We start from the raw sequence: 19,229 nt of genomic DNA, 5'->3' as shown, positions 1-19,229 counted from the left end.
ACACATTGGCAACCTTGTACAGCACTGATTGGGCCTGTTGTTTATGGGAAACACAACAGTCCTTAATTTAGAGGATGTTTATGGGAAACACAACAGTCCTTAATTTAGAGGATGTTTATGGGAAACTGTACTCCATTTTAGAGGTTGTTTATGGGAAACAACTATACTCCATTTTAGAGGTTGTTTATGGGAAACTGTACTCCATTTTAGAGGTTGTTTATGGGAAACTGTACTCCATTTTAGAGGTTGTTTATGGGAAACTGTACTCCATTTTAGAGGTTGTTTATGGGAAACTGTACTCCATTTTAGAGGTTGTTTATGGGAAACTGTACTCCATTCAGACGCTCGTTGCCAGAACCCTGTGTTGCTAAGGCGATCCTAGTAGAGACATTGATGCTCAGGGATAACCGACACCGATAGATAACTTCTGTTAGAATAGCAGGTGCGTCTCACTGAACTAGGTGTTAAAATCAAAACAAAAGATCGTTATGAAACCAAAGATCAATCTCATCCTTCCCCCCCCCCAAAAAAACTGCATAGTTCAGTGAGACCATGTAGCTGTTTACATTGACTCGTAATGTAATGGTGTCCAACCATTTTAAAACAAGTCGTTTTACCCTAGGCTAAAGCTCATAAACTAGAAAGGTGATTTGAAGATGAGAAACACTACTTTTCCATCAACATTTACTTTTGTTCCATAACATGTAATATTTCAACCACCTTAAGCCAACTCGACTTCCCTAGCACATCAGATTAATTGATCATGGAAGTAGTATTTGCAGAGGAGAATTTCATTTTACACTTCTATACAATCGCTTACCTCAATGTGAGAGATTTTTTCTCTCCAGGAAAAAAACATTTAGATTCTGATTTTAGTTGTGGTTGAAATGGTCACATCAGGACATGGAAACCACAAGGGAAAAAAACAGAATATTGTAATATCCTTGTTCCAATGTTAGATTTCCATTTCCCAGCTAAACAAAATAATTCTTAGTGCCATTACCACCGTGTGACCTCCCAACCATCTGCAATAAAGATTATAAACTCAAATAAACTAACCTTACTAACTAACACACTGAGACAGAGAAACACACAGAGACCGACAGACACAGAAAGTCCGAAAGACAGAAAGAGCGAAAAAGAGAAACAGAGACAAAGGTCAGACTAAAACATCTTACAGAGAAACTGATTTTAAAACAAAGTGAAGTTCTGAACCAATGCACTTCATTGATTGTCCAACTCCAACAGCAGACACTAAAACATACAGAGACTTTCAATTGACATGCTTTGGCCCATGTGTCCAGGGTGAAACACAGAAAAACATGGACTGTCCCAGAGGAACTCTGTCTCTGTGGACACCAATAACGGAGGGAGAGGGGAGCGTTGAGCTAGCAGGCAGCGTCATCTTGCTGTTCTCTCCCTATGCCTGTGGGTGGCACTGTTCCACAAAACCCACCTCATGCTTCCTTCCTTCCATACACAGAAGTCAGTGTTTGCTGGACATGAAGAATACAAAAATTAAAAATTAAAAAACGGAACAAGAAAATGTGGCAAAAAAAAACAGCAGCAGAAACAAACTCAGTCGATTTTGACGGCAGCGTAGATCTTCCGTATGAACATGTATGCTGCGTAAAAGCCGATTGTCCCTGTAAGGAGCCAGAAGGACAGGACCATGAGAGCCGTGTAGCCAAAGTACAACAGGGAAGGAATAAACTCCACAATGTCCAGCTGGAAGAGAGAAACACACAACGGCAACTTGTTATCAGACAGCTACCAGCCAATCTAAGCACTCAAAACTTCATCTCAATACATCTTCGACGTTTACCTTGTTGACAAAGTAGAAAATGGCGTAAACAAGAACGTAGAAGGCTGAGCCCCCTGATACCAGGAAGGTCCTCCACCACCACCGGTAGTCCTGCAGGAGACAGACAAGACAGTTGGTAACTCTGTGACGTCACAACTAGTGGAGCGACCCACTCATCATAATACTATACCACCTGTCTTCCTTATCCAGTTCCGCTGAGAACTTAATGTCTCTGAAGTTCTCTTCTCACACACACACACACACACACACACACACACACACACACACACACACACACACACACACACACACACACACACACACACACACACACACACACACACACACACACACAATGCTTTTACTATGCAAAAGCCCCATCTATACACCCACACAGCAGCCACACAGCAGGGCCCCGTCTCACCTCCGCACAGAGCTGGAAGTAGACCATGACGATACTAATCTGGGAGCAGGACACCACCAGGATGATGAACACCAGGAAGAGGAAACCAAACAAGTAGTAGAACTGGTTCTCCCAGATGGCCTGCAGAGGGAGAACAGCTTACAGTCAGACAAACACCTCGTAGACCAGGACCACGTACAGCAGAGACAACATGGGTTAGACCAGGACCACGTACAGCAGAGACAACATGGGTTAGACCAGGACCACGTACAGCAGAGACAACATGGGTTAGACCAGGACCACGTACAGCGGATCAAACCCACGTACCATATGCAAACGTAGAAATACCATGTATAGATCTGATTTGTTATGCTTCTGCTGCGGCCCATCAATGTGGATGGCGGTGTTTCCTGTGGTCCACGATCCAACTCCTTGGTCTTTCTTGCTAAAGGGAGAGGTTGTTGTCCTGGCACCACACTGCCAAGTCTCCAACCTCCTCCCTGTAGGCCGTCTCATCGCCGTTGGTGATCAGCTCTACCACTGCAGTGTCGTCAGCAAACTTGGGAGTTGGAGTGGTGCTTGGCCACCCAGGGAGGAGGGGGCTAAACACAAACCGCTGAACGGCCCCCGTGTTGAGGGTCAGCGTGGCGGAAGTGTTGTTGCCTACTATCACCACCTGGGGTCGGCCCATGACGAAGTCCAGGATCCAGTTGTAGAGGGAGGTGTTCAGTCCCAGGGTCCTGAGCTTAGTGATGAACTTGAGAAGGCACTATGGTGTTGAACGCTGAGCTGTAGTCGATGAACAGCATTCTCACATAGGTGTTCTTTTTGTCCAGGTGGTAGAGCGCAGTGGAGGGCAATTGAGATGGCATCATCTGTTGGGTCTAGGGTGCCATAACCAGCCTCTCAAAGCACTTCATGATTACAGAGGAGTGCTACAGGGCGGTAGTCATTGTGGCAGGAAGCCTTAGAGTTCTTGGGGACAGGAATGATGATGGTCAACTTGTGGGGAATCACAGACTGGAACAAGGAGAGGTTGAAAATGACTGAAGATGCCTGCCAGCTGGTCTGAGCATGCTCTGAGAACGCACCCTGGAATACCATCCGGTCCCGTGGTCTTGAGAGTGTTCACCAGATACATTTTTTAAAATAAGAATTTAACAGACAATGACATCCAGAGGGATTTACAAGAGCAATAAGGGTGCCTTGCTCAAGGGCACAGACATATTTTTCACCTAGTTGGCTCAGAGATTCGGCAATCTTTCGGTTACTGGCCCAATGCTCTTAACCGCTAGGCTACCTACCGAGTCATGATCTGATTTGCAGAATGGGGAACGAGGGAGGCCCTTGGATGCCTGTTTATGGGTTGAGTAACAGTGGGCAAGGACTTTATAGCCCTTACAGGTGAAAGAGACGTGTTGATACAGTTCCTTCGGAAAGTATTCAGACCCCTGGACTTTTTCTACGTTTTGTTACGTTACAGCCTAATTTAAAATAGATACAATAAAAATATATCCTCAATCTACACACATATTGACAAAGAGAAAACTGGTTTTTAGAAAGTTTTGCTAAAAAATTAATAAACAAATACCTTATTTACATAACTATTCAAACCCTTTGCTATGCGACTCGAAATTGAGCTCAGGTGCATCCTGTTTCCATTAATCATCCTTGAGATGTTTGTACAACTTGATTGGAGTCCACCTGTGGTAAATTCAATTGATTGGACATGATTTGGAAAGGCACACACCTGTCTATATAAGGTCCCACAGTTGACCGTGCAAACCAAGCCATGAGGTAAAAGGAATTGTCCGTAGAGCTCCGAGACAGGATTGTGTCGAGGCACAGATCTGGGGAAGGTACCAAAACATTTCTGCAGCATTGAAGGTTACAGCGGCCTCCATCATTCTTAAATGGAATACGTTTGGAACCACCAAGATTCTTCCTGGAGCTGGCCTTCCAGCCAAATTGAGCAATTGGGGGAGAAGGGCCTTGGTCAGAGATGTGACCAAGAACCCGATGGTCACTCTGACAGAGCTCCAGAGTTCCTCTGTGGAGATGGGAGAACCTTCCAGAAGGACAACCATCTCTGCAGCACTCCACCAATCAGGCCTTTATGGTAGAGTGGCCAGACGGAAGCCACTCCTCAGTAAAAGACACGACAGCCCCTTGGAGTTTGCCAACAGGCACCTAAAGTACTCTCAGACCATGAGAAACAACATTCTCTAGTCTGATGAAACCAAGATTGAACTCTTTGGCCTGAATGCCAAGCGTCACGTTTGGAGGAAACCTGGCACTATCCCTACGGTGAAGCATGGTGGTGGCAGCATCATGCTGTGTGGATGTTTTTAAGCGGCAGGGACTGGGAGACTAGTAAAGATCGAGGGAAAGCTGAACGGAGCGAAGTACAGAGAGATCCTTGATGAAAACCAGCTCCAGAGTGCTCAGGACCTCAGACTGGGGGGGCGAAGGTTGAACCCAATCGAACATCTCTGGAGAGACGTGAAAATAGCAGTGACTCTCCCCATCCAACCTGACAGAGCTTGAGTGAATCTGCAGAGAAGAATGGGAGAAACTCCCCAAATACAGGTGTGCCAAGCTTGTAGCGTCACACCCAAGAAGACTCGAGGCTATAATCGCTGCCAAAGGTGCTTCAACAAAGTACTGAGTAAAGGGTCTGAATACTTATGTAAATGTGATTTCAGTTTTTGCTTTGTCATTATGGGGTATTGTGATGTCATTATGGGGTATTGTGATGTCATTATGGGGTATTGTGATGTCATTATGGGGTATTGTGTGTACCGTTAGATTTTCTTTCCTCAATCTATTTAATCAATTTTAGAATAAGGCTGTAATTTAACAAAATATGGAAAAAGTCAAGGGGTCTGAATACTTTCCGAATGCACTGTAGAAGTTGGGCATGAAGTGTTTTAGTGAGGTGGAATTAAAATCACTGGCACAGAGAAAAAAGCAGCCTCCGGGTGCATGGTTTCCTGCTTGTTTATAGCATTGTACAGTTTGTTAAGTGCCAGCTTGTTGTTGTTGTCCTGAGGTGTAATACATACAGCAGTCACGATAACAGATTAAAACTCTCTCAGGAGGTAGAAGGGTCGGCATTTGACCATCAGGTATTCCAAGAGGAGTGAACAATAGGTTGAGACTTCCACTGCACAAGTCCGCACACAAATCAAATCTTAAACGTCACATGCTTCACAAACAGGTGTAGACTAACAGTGCAATGCTTACTTACAGGACCTTCCCAACAATGCAGAGAGAAAGAAAATAATGAAGAGAAAAAATAATAAATAGTAAAAGCAATAATGAATACACAATGAGTCCATGTGCAGGGGAACGAGGTCATTGAGGTAGATATGTACACTACCGTTCAAAAGTTTGGGGTCACTTAGAAATGTCCTTGTTTTTGAAAGAAAAGCACATTTTTTGTCCAGTAAAATAACATCAAATTGATCCGAAATACAGTGTAGACATTGTTAATGTTGTAAATGACTTTTGTAGCTGGAAACGGCAGATTTTTAATGGTATATCTACATAGGCGTACAGAGGTCCATTATCAGCAACCATCACTCCTGTGTACCAATGGCACGTTGTGTTAGCTAATCCAAGATTATCATTTTAAAAGGCTAATTGATCATTAGAAAATGCTTTTGCAATTATGTTAGCATAGCTGAAAACTGTTGTCCTGATTAAAGAAGCAATAAAACTGGCCTTCTTTAGACTCGTTGAGTATCTGGAGCATCAGCATTTGTGGGTTCGATTACAGGCTCAAAATGGCAGAAACAAAGACCTTTCTTCTGAAACTCAGTCTATTCTTGTTCTGAGAAATGAAGGCTATTCGATGCGAGAAATTGCCAAGAAACTGAAGATGTCATACAACGCTGTGTACTACTCCCTTCACAGAACAGAGCAAACTGTCTCTAACCAGAATAGAAAGAGAAGTGGGAGGCCCCGATGCACAACTGAGCAAGAGGACATGTACATTTGAGTGTCTAGTTTGAGAAACAGACACCTCACAAGTCCTCAACTGGCAGCTTCATTAAATAGTACCCGCAAAACACCAGTCTCAACGTCAACAGAGAAGAGGTGACTCCGGGATGCTGGCCTTCTAGGCAGAGTTCCTCTGTCCAGTGTCTGTGTTCTTTTGCCCATCTAATCTTTTCTTTTTATTGGCCAGTCTGAGATATTCTTTGCAACTCTGCCTAGAAGGCCAGTCTGATAATTTTTAGGGCCTTCCTCTTACACCGCCTGGTACAGAGGTCCTGGATGGCAGGGAACTCAGCACCAGTGATGTACTGCGCTGTACGCACTACCCTCTGTAGCGCCTTGCAGACAGACGCCAAGCAGTTGCCGTACCAAGCGGTGATGCAGCCAGTCAAGATGCTCTCAATGGTGCAGCTGTAGAACACACCATTTGTTGTTTAAGAGACTTTTCCTCTGGATTTCCCGGAATCCAATCTCCTGTCTGCTCGTTGAATGGAGAATCCATCGACTTGGATACCCCCCCCCCCCCCCCGTTGTTAGGAAATCCACGATCGGAGGTCATCCATTTTATTATCAAGTGACTGAACACAGCGGTGGCCTGTTTTCCTTCGCCTTAGTCTCAATAGGACACCGCTCTCCTGCCTTTTTCCCCACCCATTTCTCCTCTTGGGTGGCCCAAATATTGGGCCAGCGGTACACAAAGAACCCAGGGCGGATGAGTCAAAGTCGAAGCCGGAATTGAGGTTAGTAACTGCTGCCGTGATGTTCAAAAGTTCTTGTCGGTCTTAAGAAATGATAGCAGATACATTTTGTTTCTACAGCTAAACGGCTTGGAGCCCATTCACCATCTTTATATAATAACATAATAAACCGGATTGATTTCTGATCGACTCTCTTGTTTGTTCACCTGGAAATTCCTATTCCAACGGGCTAATAGGAGAAGACTTCTACTCACACTGAAAATGAAGAAGAGTTCAATGAACATGGCACCAAACGGTAGAATCCCAGCCATCAGAATTCTTCGGGAAGGGAAGAGAGAAAATGTGTTAGAAAAACCCCACCGTTCATCCAAACGACTGTGTTTAATGAACTTCTACGACTGAATATGAGAGGACGTTCCACACGAGAAGAAGAGTATACATGGTATGCTACAGATCAAGTAGGCATGCTTGATGGGACACTCACCCCACAAACTTGTTCATGTACCAGCGCTGCTCGGGCACCTGGCGAGGGATCTGATTGGTGCGGACGGGGTTATCGTACGGCTGCTTGCGGAAGCCAAAGTAGTAGCCCAAGTAGACCAGCGGCATGGAGATACCGAACCACATGCAGAGCAGAGCCAGCATGGTGGTGAAGGGGACCTGAGGAGGGAAGAAGACGTCACAGGTTGATATAGTCCACACCAACAACCTGTCCTTGTTCTGAGGGCGATAGCCTGAATGTGTTGATGATATTTCAGTGAACATGTGTATTCCGGATCATTGTGTATAATTGAAAAGCATGTGGATTTGACATATTTTCTATGTCTTGTGTGAAAAACCAATGGACCTCTCTGGGTCAAATACAGTGGTCCTATACAGTGAATGTGTTGATAGACAGTGGTCCTATAGACAGTGAATGTGTTGATAGACAGTGGTCCTATAGACAGTGAATGTGTTGATAGACAGTGGTCCTATAGACAGTGAATGTGTTGCTGTACAGTGGTCCTATAGACAGTGAATGTGTTGATAGACAGTGGTCCTATAGACAGTGAATGTGTTGATAGACAGTGGTCCTATAGACAGTGAATGTGTTGATAGACAGTGGTCCTATAGACAGTGAATGTGTTGATAGACAGTGGTCCTATAGACAGTGAATGTGTTGATAGACAGTGGTCCTATAGACAGTGAATGTGTTGATAGACAGTGGTCCTATAGACAGTGAATGTGTTGCTGTACAGTGGTCCTATAGACAGTGAATGTGTTGATAGACAGTGGTCCTATAGACAGTGAATGTGTTGATAGACAGTGGTCCTATAGACAGTGAATGTGTTGATAGACAGTGGTCCTATAGACAGTGAATGTGTTGATAGACAGTGGTCCTATAGACAGTGAATGTGTTGATAGACAGTGGTCCTATAGACAGTGAATGTGTTGCTGTACAGTGGTCCTATAGACAGTGAATGTGTTGATAGACAGTGGTCCTATAGACAGTGAATGTGTTGATAGACAGTGGTCCTATAGACAGTGAATGTGTTGCTGTACAGTGGTCCTATAGACAGTGAATGTGTTGATAGACAGTGGTCCTATAGACAGTGAATGTGTTGATAGACAGTGGTCCTATAGACAGTGAATGTGTTGATAGACAGTGGTCCTATAGACAGTGAATGTGTTGATAGACAGTGGTCCTATAGACAGTGAATGTGTTGCTGTACAGTGGTCCTATAGACAGTGAATGTGTTGATAGACAGTGGTCCTATAGACAGTGAATGTGTTGCTGTACAGTGGTCCTATAGACAGTGAATGTGTTGATAGACAGTGGTCCTATAGACAGTGAATGTGTTGCTGTACAGTGGTCCTATAGACAGTGAATGTGTTGATAGACAGTAGTAGTAGTATGTAGGAGACTAGCTAGCTCACGGCTCCAGACGAGTGCTCTCCCCAGATGAAACAGTTGAGGACGAAGCAGATGCAGAAGACCACAGCCGGGTACAGAGTGGCCGTCTGCAGGCAGAGCAGAAACACGCAGTCACACGTGAATAGTAGGGCAACCGGACACTAAGTTCGATGAGAAATAACATGTCATTAGTCATTGACAGTGTTCATTTGAAATACTCACACAGAAGGCTCCCTTCTTCCACCGATGGCCTTTCAGCGTGCGATAGAGTCTGCCAGCAAAGTATCCACCGAACACACTGGAAGAGAAAACAGTCATATTGATGCCTCTCCCGGTGTTTAGACGGCACACAGAACACAGCCAGAGGCCCAATCCCGAACCCCTAGGCCCTGTTACCTTGTGGAGGATCTGGGAGGATGTGTTGGGTGTAAGCAATACGGTAAATCGCTCAACCATGCCGCATCTCTGATAGGCTAGGTGGAAGTTTCACCATATCGCTTATACCAATCAAATCCTCTCAAATCTTCACAAGTGAATAGGGGTCTATTTTGGATTGGGCCTGAGACATAAGGAGGGTGACTCTCTCTCATTTTACCCCATGAACATGAACAGGAAGCAGGAAGTGGTCATCAGGGCCCCTCTACTGGAAGGAGACAGCATCCCCAACATGGCCACGACTACAGGACAGATAAAAACACAACAGCTTCAGCCCCACGTCACAGATCAAATCAAGTTAATTTTATATAGCCCTTCGTACATCAGCTAATATCTCGAAGTGCTGTACAGAGACACACAGGCGACCACGCTCTCATCTCCAGTTGTGGTGGATGGACCATATCCAGAGATTACAATTCCTTGATGAAAACGGCAGTTGGTAGATAAGAGTGCTTTTGAAACGAGGTTCTAGAAGTCTGTTTTACAGCACACTCACAGATGACGATGAGAATCATGCAGAAGAGCTGTATGCCTGAGCCCAGCAGAGAGCTGAGGATCATGGGATACTGTGGAGGTCTGAACACGTCACCATGGACGTTCTTCCAGCCCGACTCCTCCATGGTGTCCTCCTAGCGAAGATAGGCATTGGTCAAGATATTTTAGTGACACACTACCCACATTAATTCACACAACAGGAAGTAAACACTCGTCTTCAGAGGGTGGACATAATGGCACATTTTAAATCCTAATCTCTTCAGTCTCACAATTATTTAACCGAGACTCTTCCTGCAGCTGCAGCCACACACACACAAAGTGCTGTCAAATGCCAAAGCCAAGTCATGTTTAGCAGAGTAAGTGGGGTCTCTTACTATGTCATCCTCTCTGTTGTAGTTGGCGATGTCCTTCCTCAGGGTCCTGATGATGATCATACTGAGGATCCCAGAGAGGAAGAAGACCACCACCACGGAGTTGACGATGGAGAACCAGTGGATCTGCACGTCACTCATGGTCAGGTAGGTGTCCCAGCGAGATGCCCACTTCACCTGGCTCTCCTACAGGGAGGGAGAGACAAACAGGGGGTCAAGTCAGGCCATTGATATTTCTTTAGGCAGAGTCCAATGAGACCAAGGTATCTTTGTCTAGAGAACCTTCCATTAGAAGACAAGCAATTACACAAATCAAGGCAGGAGCCTAGAAAACACAAAGAACCATTATAAATAAGCACATTCCTCAGTGAAGAGGTCCTCCACCAACAATCTAGCTAGCCAAGTCAAGTTCCATTTTATTTCAAGTGTATCCCAACGTCTCAACACTTTTACAGATAGCAATTCTAAATCTTTACTGTTGCTCAGACTCTGGGACCTAAAGATTGGACATAAAAGAGAAGGACCGTACCACTTACCTCCCAGCGGACGGAGTAGGTGAAGAGAACCTCATTGTCCTTGGAGGGGTCAATCTCCTGAGGAGCTGAGTTAGTGGCCTCAGGCAGGGTACACAGCCCCTTATCAGCCTTCAGGTCTGCAGAAGGATCCAGACAGAGACAGTTAACAAACAGGAGGGGAAGGATAGAAACACAGGTTGTATTATCTAACGCTTGTCTCTGTGTTTATTGGGCTGGAATAAACTGTTCGTACCTCAGACAGGACAGGGTGCTGTGTCACTTCACCTTGTCTCTGTGTTTATTGGGCTGGAATAAACTGTTCGTACCTCAGACAGGACAGGGTGCTGTGTCACTTCACCTTGTCTCTGTGTTTATTGGGCTGGAATAAACTGTTCGTACCTCAGACAGGACAGGGTGCTGTGTCACTTCACCTTGTCTCTGTGTTTATTGGGCTGGAATAAACCGTTCGTACCTCAGACAGGACAGGGTGCTGTGTCACTTCACCTTGTCTCTGTGTTTATTGGGCTGGAATAAACCGTTCGTACCCCAGACAGGACAGGGTGCTGTGTCACTTCACCTTGTCTCTGTGTTTATTGGGCTGGAATAAACCGTTCGTACCTCAGACAGGACAGGGTGCTGTGTCACTTCACCTTGTCTCTGTGTTTATTGGGCTGGAATAAACCGTTCGTACCTCAGACAGGACAGGGTGCTGTGTCACTTCACCTTGTCTCTGTGTTTATTGGGCTGGAATAAACCGTTCGTACCTCAGACAGGACAGGGTGCTGTGTCACTTCACCTTGTCTCTGTGTTTATTGGGCTGGAATAAACCGTTCGTACCTCAGACAGGACAGGGTGCTGTGTCACTTCACCTTGTCTCTGTGTTTATTGGGCTGGAATAAACCGTTCGTACCTCAGACAGGACAGGGTGCTGTGTCACTTCACCTTGTCTCTGTGTTTATTGGGCTGGAATAAACCGTTCGTACCTCAGACAGGACAGGGTGCTGTGTCACTTCACCTTGTCTCTGTGTTTATTGGGCTGGAATAAACCGTTCGTACCTCAGACAGGACAGGGTGCTGTGTCACTTCACCTTGTCTCTGTGTTTATTGGGCTGGAATAAACCGTTCGTACCTCAGACAGGACAGGGTGCTGTGTCACTTCACCTTGTCTCTGTGTTTATTGGGCTGGAATAAACCGTTCGTACCTCAGACAGGACAGGGTGCTGTGTCACTTCACCTTGTCTCTGTGTTTATTGGGCTGGAATAAACCGTTCGTACCTCAGACAGGACAGGGTGCTGTGTCACTTCACCTTGTCTCTGTGTTTATTGGGCTGGAATAAACCGTTCGTACCTCAGACAGGACAGGGTGCTGTGTCACTTCACCTTGACACTGTGGAAAACCAGCTCAACTTACCCTCCACCTTGACACTCTGGGGAACCACCTCAAAACGTACAACTCTGTAGTTGTGCTCTTCCCCCTCCTCCAGCTTCTCCTTGTGGTAGTAGATGATGAAGGACAGGTGGTTGTGTAGGTAGAACTATAGCAGAAACACAACATACTCTAGGACAGGTGGTTGTGTAGGTAGAACTATAGTAGAGAGACAACATACTGTAGGACAGGTGGTTGTGTAGGTAGAACTATAGTAGAAACACAACATACTGTAGGACAGGTGGTTGTGTAGGTAGAACTATAGTAGAGAGACAACATACTGTAGGACAGGTGGTTGTGTAGGTAGAACTATAGTAGAAACACAACATACTGTAGGACAGGTGGTTGTGTAGGTAGAACTATAGTAGAAACACAACATACTGTAGGACAGGTGGTTGTGTAGGTAGAACTATAGTAGAGAGACAACATACTGTAGGACAGGTGGTTGTGTAGGTAGAACTATAGTAGAAACACAACATACTGTAGGACAGGTGGTTGTGTAGGTAGAACTATAGTAGAGAGACAACATACTGTAGGACAGGTGGTTGTGTAGGTAGAACTATAGTAGAAACACAACATACTGTAGGACAGGTGGTTGTGTAGGTAGAACTATAGTAGAGAGACAACATACTGTAGGACAGGTGGTTGTGTAGGTAGAACTATAGTAGAAACACAACATACTGTAGGACAGGTGGTTGTGTAGGTAGAACTATAGTAGAAACACAACATACTGTAGGACAGGTGGTTGTGTAGGTAGAACTATAGTAGAGAGACAACATACTGTAGGACAGGTGGTTGTGTAGGTAGAACTATAGCAGAGAGACAACATAATGTAGGACAGGTAGTTGTGTAGGTAGAACTATAGTAGAGAAACAACAGAATGTAGTACAGGTAGTTGTGTAGGTAGAACTATAGCAGAGAGACAACATAATGTAGGACAGGTGGTTGTGTAGGTAGAACTATAGTAGAGAGACAACAGAATGTAGGACAGGTAGTTGTGTAGGTAGAACTATAGCAGAGAGACAACAGAATGTAGGACAGGTGGTTGGGTAGGTAGAACTATAGCAGAGAGACAACATAATGTAGGACAGGTAGTTGTGTAGGTAGAACTATAGCAGAGAGACAACAGAATGTAGGACAGGTAGTTGTGTAGGTAGAACTATAGCAGAGAGACAACAGAATGTAGGACAGGTAGTTGTGTATGTAGAACTAAAAAGACAACAGAATGAAGCACAGGTAGTTACAGTTGAAGTCGGAAGTTTACATACACTTTAGCCAAATACATTTAAACTCAGTTTCACAATTCCTGACATTTAATCCTAATAAAAATTCCCCTGTCTTAGGTCAATTGGGATCACCATTTTATTTTAAGAATGTGAAATGTCAGAATAATAGTAGAGAAAATAATTTATTTCAGCTTTTATGTCTTTCATCACATTTCCAGTGGGTCAGAAGTTTAAATACACTCAATTAGTATTTGGTAGCATTGTGTTTAAATTGTCTAACTTGGGTCAAATGTTTTGGGTAGCCTTCCACAAGCTTCCCACAATAAGTCAGGTGAATCTTGGCCCATTCCTCCTGACAGAGTTGGTGTACCTGAGTCAGGTTTGTAGGCCTACTTGCTCGCACATGCTTTTTCAGTTCTGCCCACAAATGTTCTATGGGATTGAAGTCAGGGCTTTGTGATGGCCACTCCAATACCTTGACTTTGTTGTCCTTAAGCCATTTTGCCACAACTTTGGAAGTATGCTTGGGGTCATTGTCCATTTGGAAGACCCATTTGCGACCAAGCTTTAACTTCCTGACTGATGTCTTGAGATGTTGCTTCAATATATCCACAATTTTCCTACCTCATGATGCCATCTATTTTGTGAATTGCACCAGTCCCTCATGCAGCAAAGCACCCCCACAACATGATGCTGCCACCCCCGTGCGTCATGGTTGGGATGGTGTTCTTCGTCTTGCAAGCATCCCCCTTTTTCCTCCAAACATAACGATGGTCATTATGGCCAAACAGTTCCATTTTTGTTTCATCAGACCAGAGGACATTTCTCCATAAAAATATGATATTTGTCCCCATGTGCAGTTGCAAACCGTAGTCTGGCTTTTTTATGGCGGTTTTGGAGCAGTGGCTTCTTCCTTGCTGAGCTGCCTTTCAGGTTATGTTGATACAGGACTCGTTTTACTGTGGATATAGATACTTTTGTACCTGTTTCCTCCAGCATCTTCACAAGGTCCTTTTCTGTTGTTCTGGGATTGATCTGGACTTTTCACACCACAGTACGTTCATCTCTAGGAGACAGAACGCGTCTCCTTCCTGAGCGGTATGACGGCTGCGTCGTCCCATGGTGTTTATACTTGTGTACTATTGTTTGTACAGATGAACGTGGTACCGTTAGGCGTTTGGAAATTGCTCCCAAGGATGAACCAGACTTGTGGAGGTCTACAATTTTTTTTCTGAGGTCTTGGCTGATTTCTTTTGATTTTCCCATTATGTCAAGCAAAGAGGCACTGAGTTTGAAGGTAGGCCTTGAAATACATCCACAGGTACACTTCCAATTGACTCAAATGTCAATTAGTCTATCAGAAGCTTCTAAAGCCATGACATAATTTTCTGGAATTTTCCAAGCAGTTTAAAGGCTCAGTCAACTTAGTGTATGTAAACTTCTGACCCACTGGAATTGTGATACAGTGAATTATAAGTGAAATAATCTGTCTGTAAACAATTGTTGGAAAAATTACTTCCGTCATGCACAAAGTTGATGTCCTAACCGACTTGCCAAAACTATAGTTTGTTAACAAGAAATTTGCGGAGTGGTTGAAAAACAAGTTTTAATGACTCAAACCTAAGTGTATGTAAACTTCCGACTTCAACTGTATGTAGGTAGAACTATAGTAGAGAGACTACAGAATGCAAAGGTTCATACACTAAAGACAACAAGGGCTTTTCTGTAATAGACAAGCAAAATTCAGAGTTCCCACTGCCCTAATCTCATACGGATGTGTCCATACTCTCTCTCCATGCTTTAACTAGGCCCTGGCAAGGAGCTTCTGTACCTTGCTGTTCTCAGTGAAGCCCAGTCTGTAGCCGTGTTCAAACTGAACATCCTTCACCACATCCTTCTCCTCCTCTGCCTCTTTGTTGGGGTAGAACTCCAGTCGTGTGGCCACTGGTAGGTTGTCTGCAATGCTGAGTTTATAGACAGGATTAACACGGAGTCTACAGCAGCATCTTACTTACACAGTCACCTGATTACCGGACAGAGTAATGAGGAAGGAAGGGTACTCACAGGTGAACATAGTACTCTTCCTGGATGCGCTCAGCCACCAGCTTGCTCTGCTGCACGTTGAGTTTCATCTTGGCACAAACCACCTTACACTTCCTGTCCTGGGTCATGAGTACCGAGTAGGGGGTGTTCACAATACGATCCCCGCGTAACACCTCCCCTGCACACACACACACACACACACACACACACACACACACACACACACACACACACACACACACACACACACACACACACACACACACACACTGTTAGTAGGAGTTCATGGTGTGGGTCTTTATGCGCAACAGATGATTATGAATCCCATACAAAGACAACACAAATCAATGCTTTACAACACTGTACACAAGGATACACAGTAAACCTTCCAAACAACAACAAGACACAGAGAACAACACTTCTACACGTGAGGAGAACAGAGAGAGATGCTTACTTACCCAGGTTCTCTGCTTTGTAGACCACTTTATCAGGCTGACAGAAGGGCAGGGAGTAGTATTCATAGGGAAGCTGAGTCCGGGAGCTGGTCAGCTTCACAGCCTGGGGGGTGGGGGGGTCAATGTACCCATTCAATTGAGTGACTGACTGCCTGACCTGCCAAACGCATGCCAATAGGCTACACAACCAATAGTAGTATCCACCTCAGTCTGCCTTGGAAAGCCTTGGAACTAACACGCTTTAGTCCATCTATCAAGCTTAGACAATAACACAGTTCATCATACCCAGAAAACAAAAAAAACTATGCTAACTTAGTGAAACCACAACAAGCCAAGGCAGAATAGAGTACTATATACCCGATGAAGCATAAGAGGGCTAGACCTAGGCTAAAACAGGTTTGGTTGTTTAACTTACCTTAATCTCTACAACACTGTTCTGGTGGAAGTTCATTGGAGCAACTCCAGGCACGTAAAAAGGCTGGACCCCTCCAGGCAACATGGACAACAGCAGCAGGGCCAACCACGTCTCCTTCAACACAACAAACAGTCAGTGGACTAGTTGGCCAATCTATACGGAAGACCCTTTTGATTAGAACTAAAATGTTAGCCCCTGAGCAGGAGGTCAGAAGGTGACTTTTTTGGACCTGAATACCAAAACACTCAGTAGATAGAGTTGAAATCATTTGAATTGATATTGAACAACCCTGTTGCCACATAGCTGCTTTAGACATTAAGAAATCAATGGAATGGAGATGCCTTTGGGATATGTAAAGGTGGGACTAATGTTTCAACCTGAGAGAGAGATAGGCCATGATGTTAATCAAATCCAAATTGACTAGCCTTCTGGGCACACACACAGTACAATCCATGATGTCTTGATGACTTGGACAAAACTTTGAGACTGTACTTTACATAGGACTCCATCTAACCAGTCACAAATGAAAGACTATGTCTACACATCCCAATGATTGTATAGGAACACCCCTAATGTTTGAACAGAATCTTCTGGAATACTTACTGTATGCTTAAGGGTGTTACCTTAACACAACTGCATGTCAAATATTAGTACAGAGTGAAGGATGGACATCACCCTTTCACTTACAGAGAATACAACATTTAGCAGGCCCTTCCACTAAACTAATGTCACACCAGTCAAGCCTGATTTCCCTTTCCTGTGTGGAGTGATTGTATACATAACCACTAGCCATGAATGTATGACCAAAACCATACATATTGCACTGGTCTGGGAAGGGTGAGGATGAGCATTATGTGATACACAGTGAAAAAGTAAATGTAGATGTTTTTTTAATGTAACTTTTATTTAACTAGACAAGTCAGTTAAGAACAAATTATTATTTACAATGACTGCCTACAACGGCCCGAACCGGGACGACGCTGGGCCAATTGTGGACTCCCAATCACAGCCGGTTGTGATACAGCCTGGATTCGAACTAGGGTGTCTGTATAGTGACGCCTCTTAATTTGTATTTATTTAACTAGGCAAGTCAGTTAAGAACAAATTCTTATTTACAATGACGGCCTAGGAACAGGAAATGCCTTGTCCAGGGGCAGAAAAACAGATTTTTTTTAACCTTGTCACCTCGGGGATTCGATCGGGCAACCTTTTGGTTACTCGTCCAACGCTCTAACCACTAGGCTACCTGCCGCCTAACACAGCTGCAGTGCCTTAGACCGCTGCGCCACTCGGGAGCCCGAGTTGATGATGACAACAATAACAAAACAAACTTAGAAAAACAAATGCATATCAATCTCGTCTCAAATGAATAATGAGTTATCTACCTCTGTATACGAATGAGTGCATGAAAACATCCACACTGATAATAGCTAGCAGTTATATAAACTATATGGTTGAGACATATCCACTAAGCAACAGCAGCTAGATAGTTACTCTAAGAAAGGATATACTCTTTGGTTAAGCTTATAGAATACATAAATCAACCCGGAAATGCATAGCTAGCTAGTTGCCAGCCACATACTAGTTAGCGAGCCTTAGCTAACATTAACCATCTAGCTAACGTTACCTAGTTAAACTGCCCCCTTTTTTCTGAGCTCTGGTCCTCGAACTAGCTAGCTGCCACATTAAAAACTAACTAGCAAGCTACCTATGCTTCGTATTTCCAGTACAACTTTTAGTAAGCGTATACGTAGCTAGGCAAGTTAGAGAACGATAGTTGTGTTGTTGGCAAAGCCAGCTAACGTTAGCCACGCCAAAGGGCTACTACGCTGTCACAATGAGATAGCTTAATTAATTAACTGTCTAACTGTAATTGAAATACATGTCATGTTTGATCCATATACAGAGTACGAACTAGGTAACTAGTTAGTTAGGTACATTTCATTTTTTTGGCTAAGCTGACATCTAACTAGCTAGCAGTAGCTGACAAGTGGTCTTGGCTGGCTAGCGTCGTCAACATCTCCTGCTTTGCTGCACCATTGACAAGCCAATGTAGAAAGACAGCTCATATAAATGTCGTTAAATCATGACTCTAAATTTCACGTGGTAGAGTCGTATATTAACACAACCACATGCTTCTATTTGAAGGTAGATAGCGGACAGATGTTGGAAGAATAATATATATTTTTTCCTGTCCACTTACCATCGCCGCGGCCGCCATCTTGAATACACGTGTCATTCGTGACGTCACGTGAACAAAAATTGTACCCCCATCAGCAGCAAAATGTGTTGATAGTGCTAGCTAGTCAGCTAGTGTCATCTAATGACAGCAATTTAAACTGAACAAAATATTAACGCAGCATACAACAATTTCAAATATTTTACTGAGTTACAGTTCATATAAGGAAATAAGTCAATTGAAATACATTCATTAGGCCCTAATCTATGTGTTTCACATGACTGGGAATACAGATATGCATCTGTTGGTCACAGATACCTTTATTTAAAAAAAAGTAGGGGTGTTGATCAGAAAACCAGTAAGAATCTGGTGAGACCACCATTTGCCTCATGTAGCATGACACATCTCCTTCGCATTGAGTAGATCAGGCTGTGGCCTGTGGAATGTTGTCCCACTCCTCTTCAATGACTGTGAAAAGTTGCTGGATATTGGCTGGAAGTGGAACACGCTGTCATACATGTTGATCCAGAGCATCCCAAACATGCTCAATGGGTGACATGTCTGGTGAATATGCAGGCCATGGAACAACTGGGACATGTTTAGCTTCTAGGAAATGTGTACAGATCCTTGTATTATCATGGTGGAGCATGAGGTTATGGTGGCAGATGAATAGCATGACAATTTTATTTATTTAACTAGGCAAGTCAGTCAAGAACAAATTCTTATTTACAATGTCAGCCTAGGAACAGTGGGTTAACTGCCTTGTTCAGGGGCAGAACAACAGATTTTTACCTTGTCAGCTCAGGGATTCAATCTAGCAACCTTTACGGTTACTGGCCAAATGCTCTAACCATTAGGCTACCTGCCA

General features: G+C 44.1%; 1 protein-coding gene across 1 annotated transcript; it reads right to left on the bottom strand.

Moving 5' to 3' along the window:
- Positions 1 to 1,174: 1,174 nt before the first annotated feature.
- On the bottom strand, positions 1,175 to 18,461 carry LOC139543042 (transmembrane 9 superfamily member 4-like). The gene is made up of 17 exons (XM_071349154.1): positions 18,386 to 18,461; positions 16,183 to 16,296; positions 15,771 to 15,870; positions 15,334 to 15,490; positions 15,101 to 15,233; positions 12,029 to 12,152; positions 10,639 to 10,754; positions 10,106 to 10,288; positions 9,733 to 9,865; positions 9,397 to 9,478; positions 9,024 to 9,099; positions 8,825 to 8,908; positions 7,392 to 7,567; positions 7,162 to 7,225; positions 2,229 to 2,348; positions 1,826 to 1,915; positions 1,175 to 1,728 (listed from the first exon to the last, which is right to left on the bottom strand). The coding sequence occupies exons 1-17, from the start codon at positions 18,419 to 18,421 to the stop codon at positions 1,579 to 1,581; spliced, it is 1,938 nt and encodes a 645-aa protein (XP_071205255.1). The 5' UTR covers positions 18,422 to 18,461; the 3' UTR covers positions 1,175 to 1,578.
- Between the last annotated feature and the right edge of the window lie 768 nt (positions 18,462 to 19,229).

The sequence above is a fragment of the Salvelinus alpinus genome, chromosome 17 (genome assembly GCF_045679555.1).
Source record: "Salvelinus alpinus chromosome 17, SLU_Salpinus.1, whole genome shotgun sequence".
Classification (NCBI taxonomy): domain Eukaryota; kingdom Metazoa; phylum Chordata; class Actinopteri; order Salmoniformes; family Salmonidae; genus Salvelinus; species Salvelinus alpinus.
Note: the sequence above shows the minus strand (reverse complement) of the source record. Positions and strands in the feature narration are given on the sequence as shown.

Excerpts from the sequence above, each read along its gene's own strand:
- LOC139543042 (XM_071349154.1), bottom strand. The coding sequence starts at position 18,421 with ATGACACGTGTATTCAAGATGGCGGCCGCGGCGATG. Across the intron at positions 16,297-18,385 it reads AGATGGCGGCCGCGGCGATG|GAGACGTGGTTGGCCCTGCT; the intron begins GTAAGTGGACAG and ends GTTGTGTTGAAG. Across the intron at positions 2,349-7,161 it reads AACTCTTCTTCATTTTCAGT|GCCATCTGGGAGAACCAGTT; the intron begins GTGAGTAGAAGT and ends CTCCCTCTGCAG.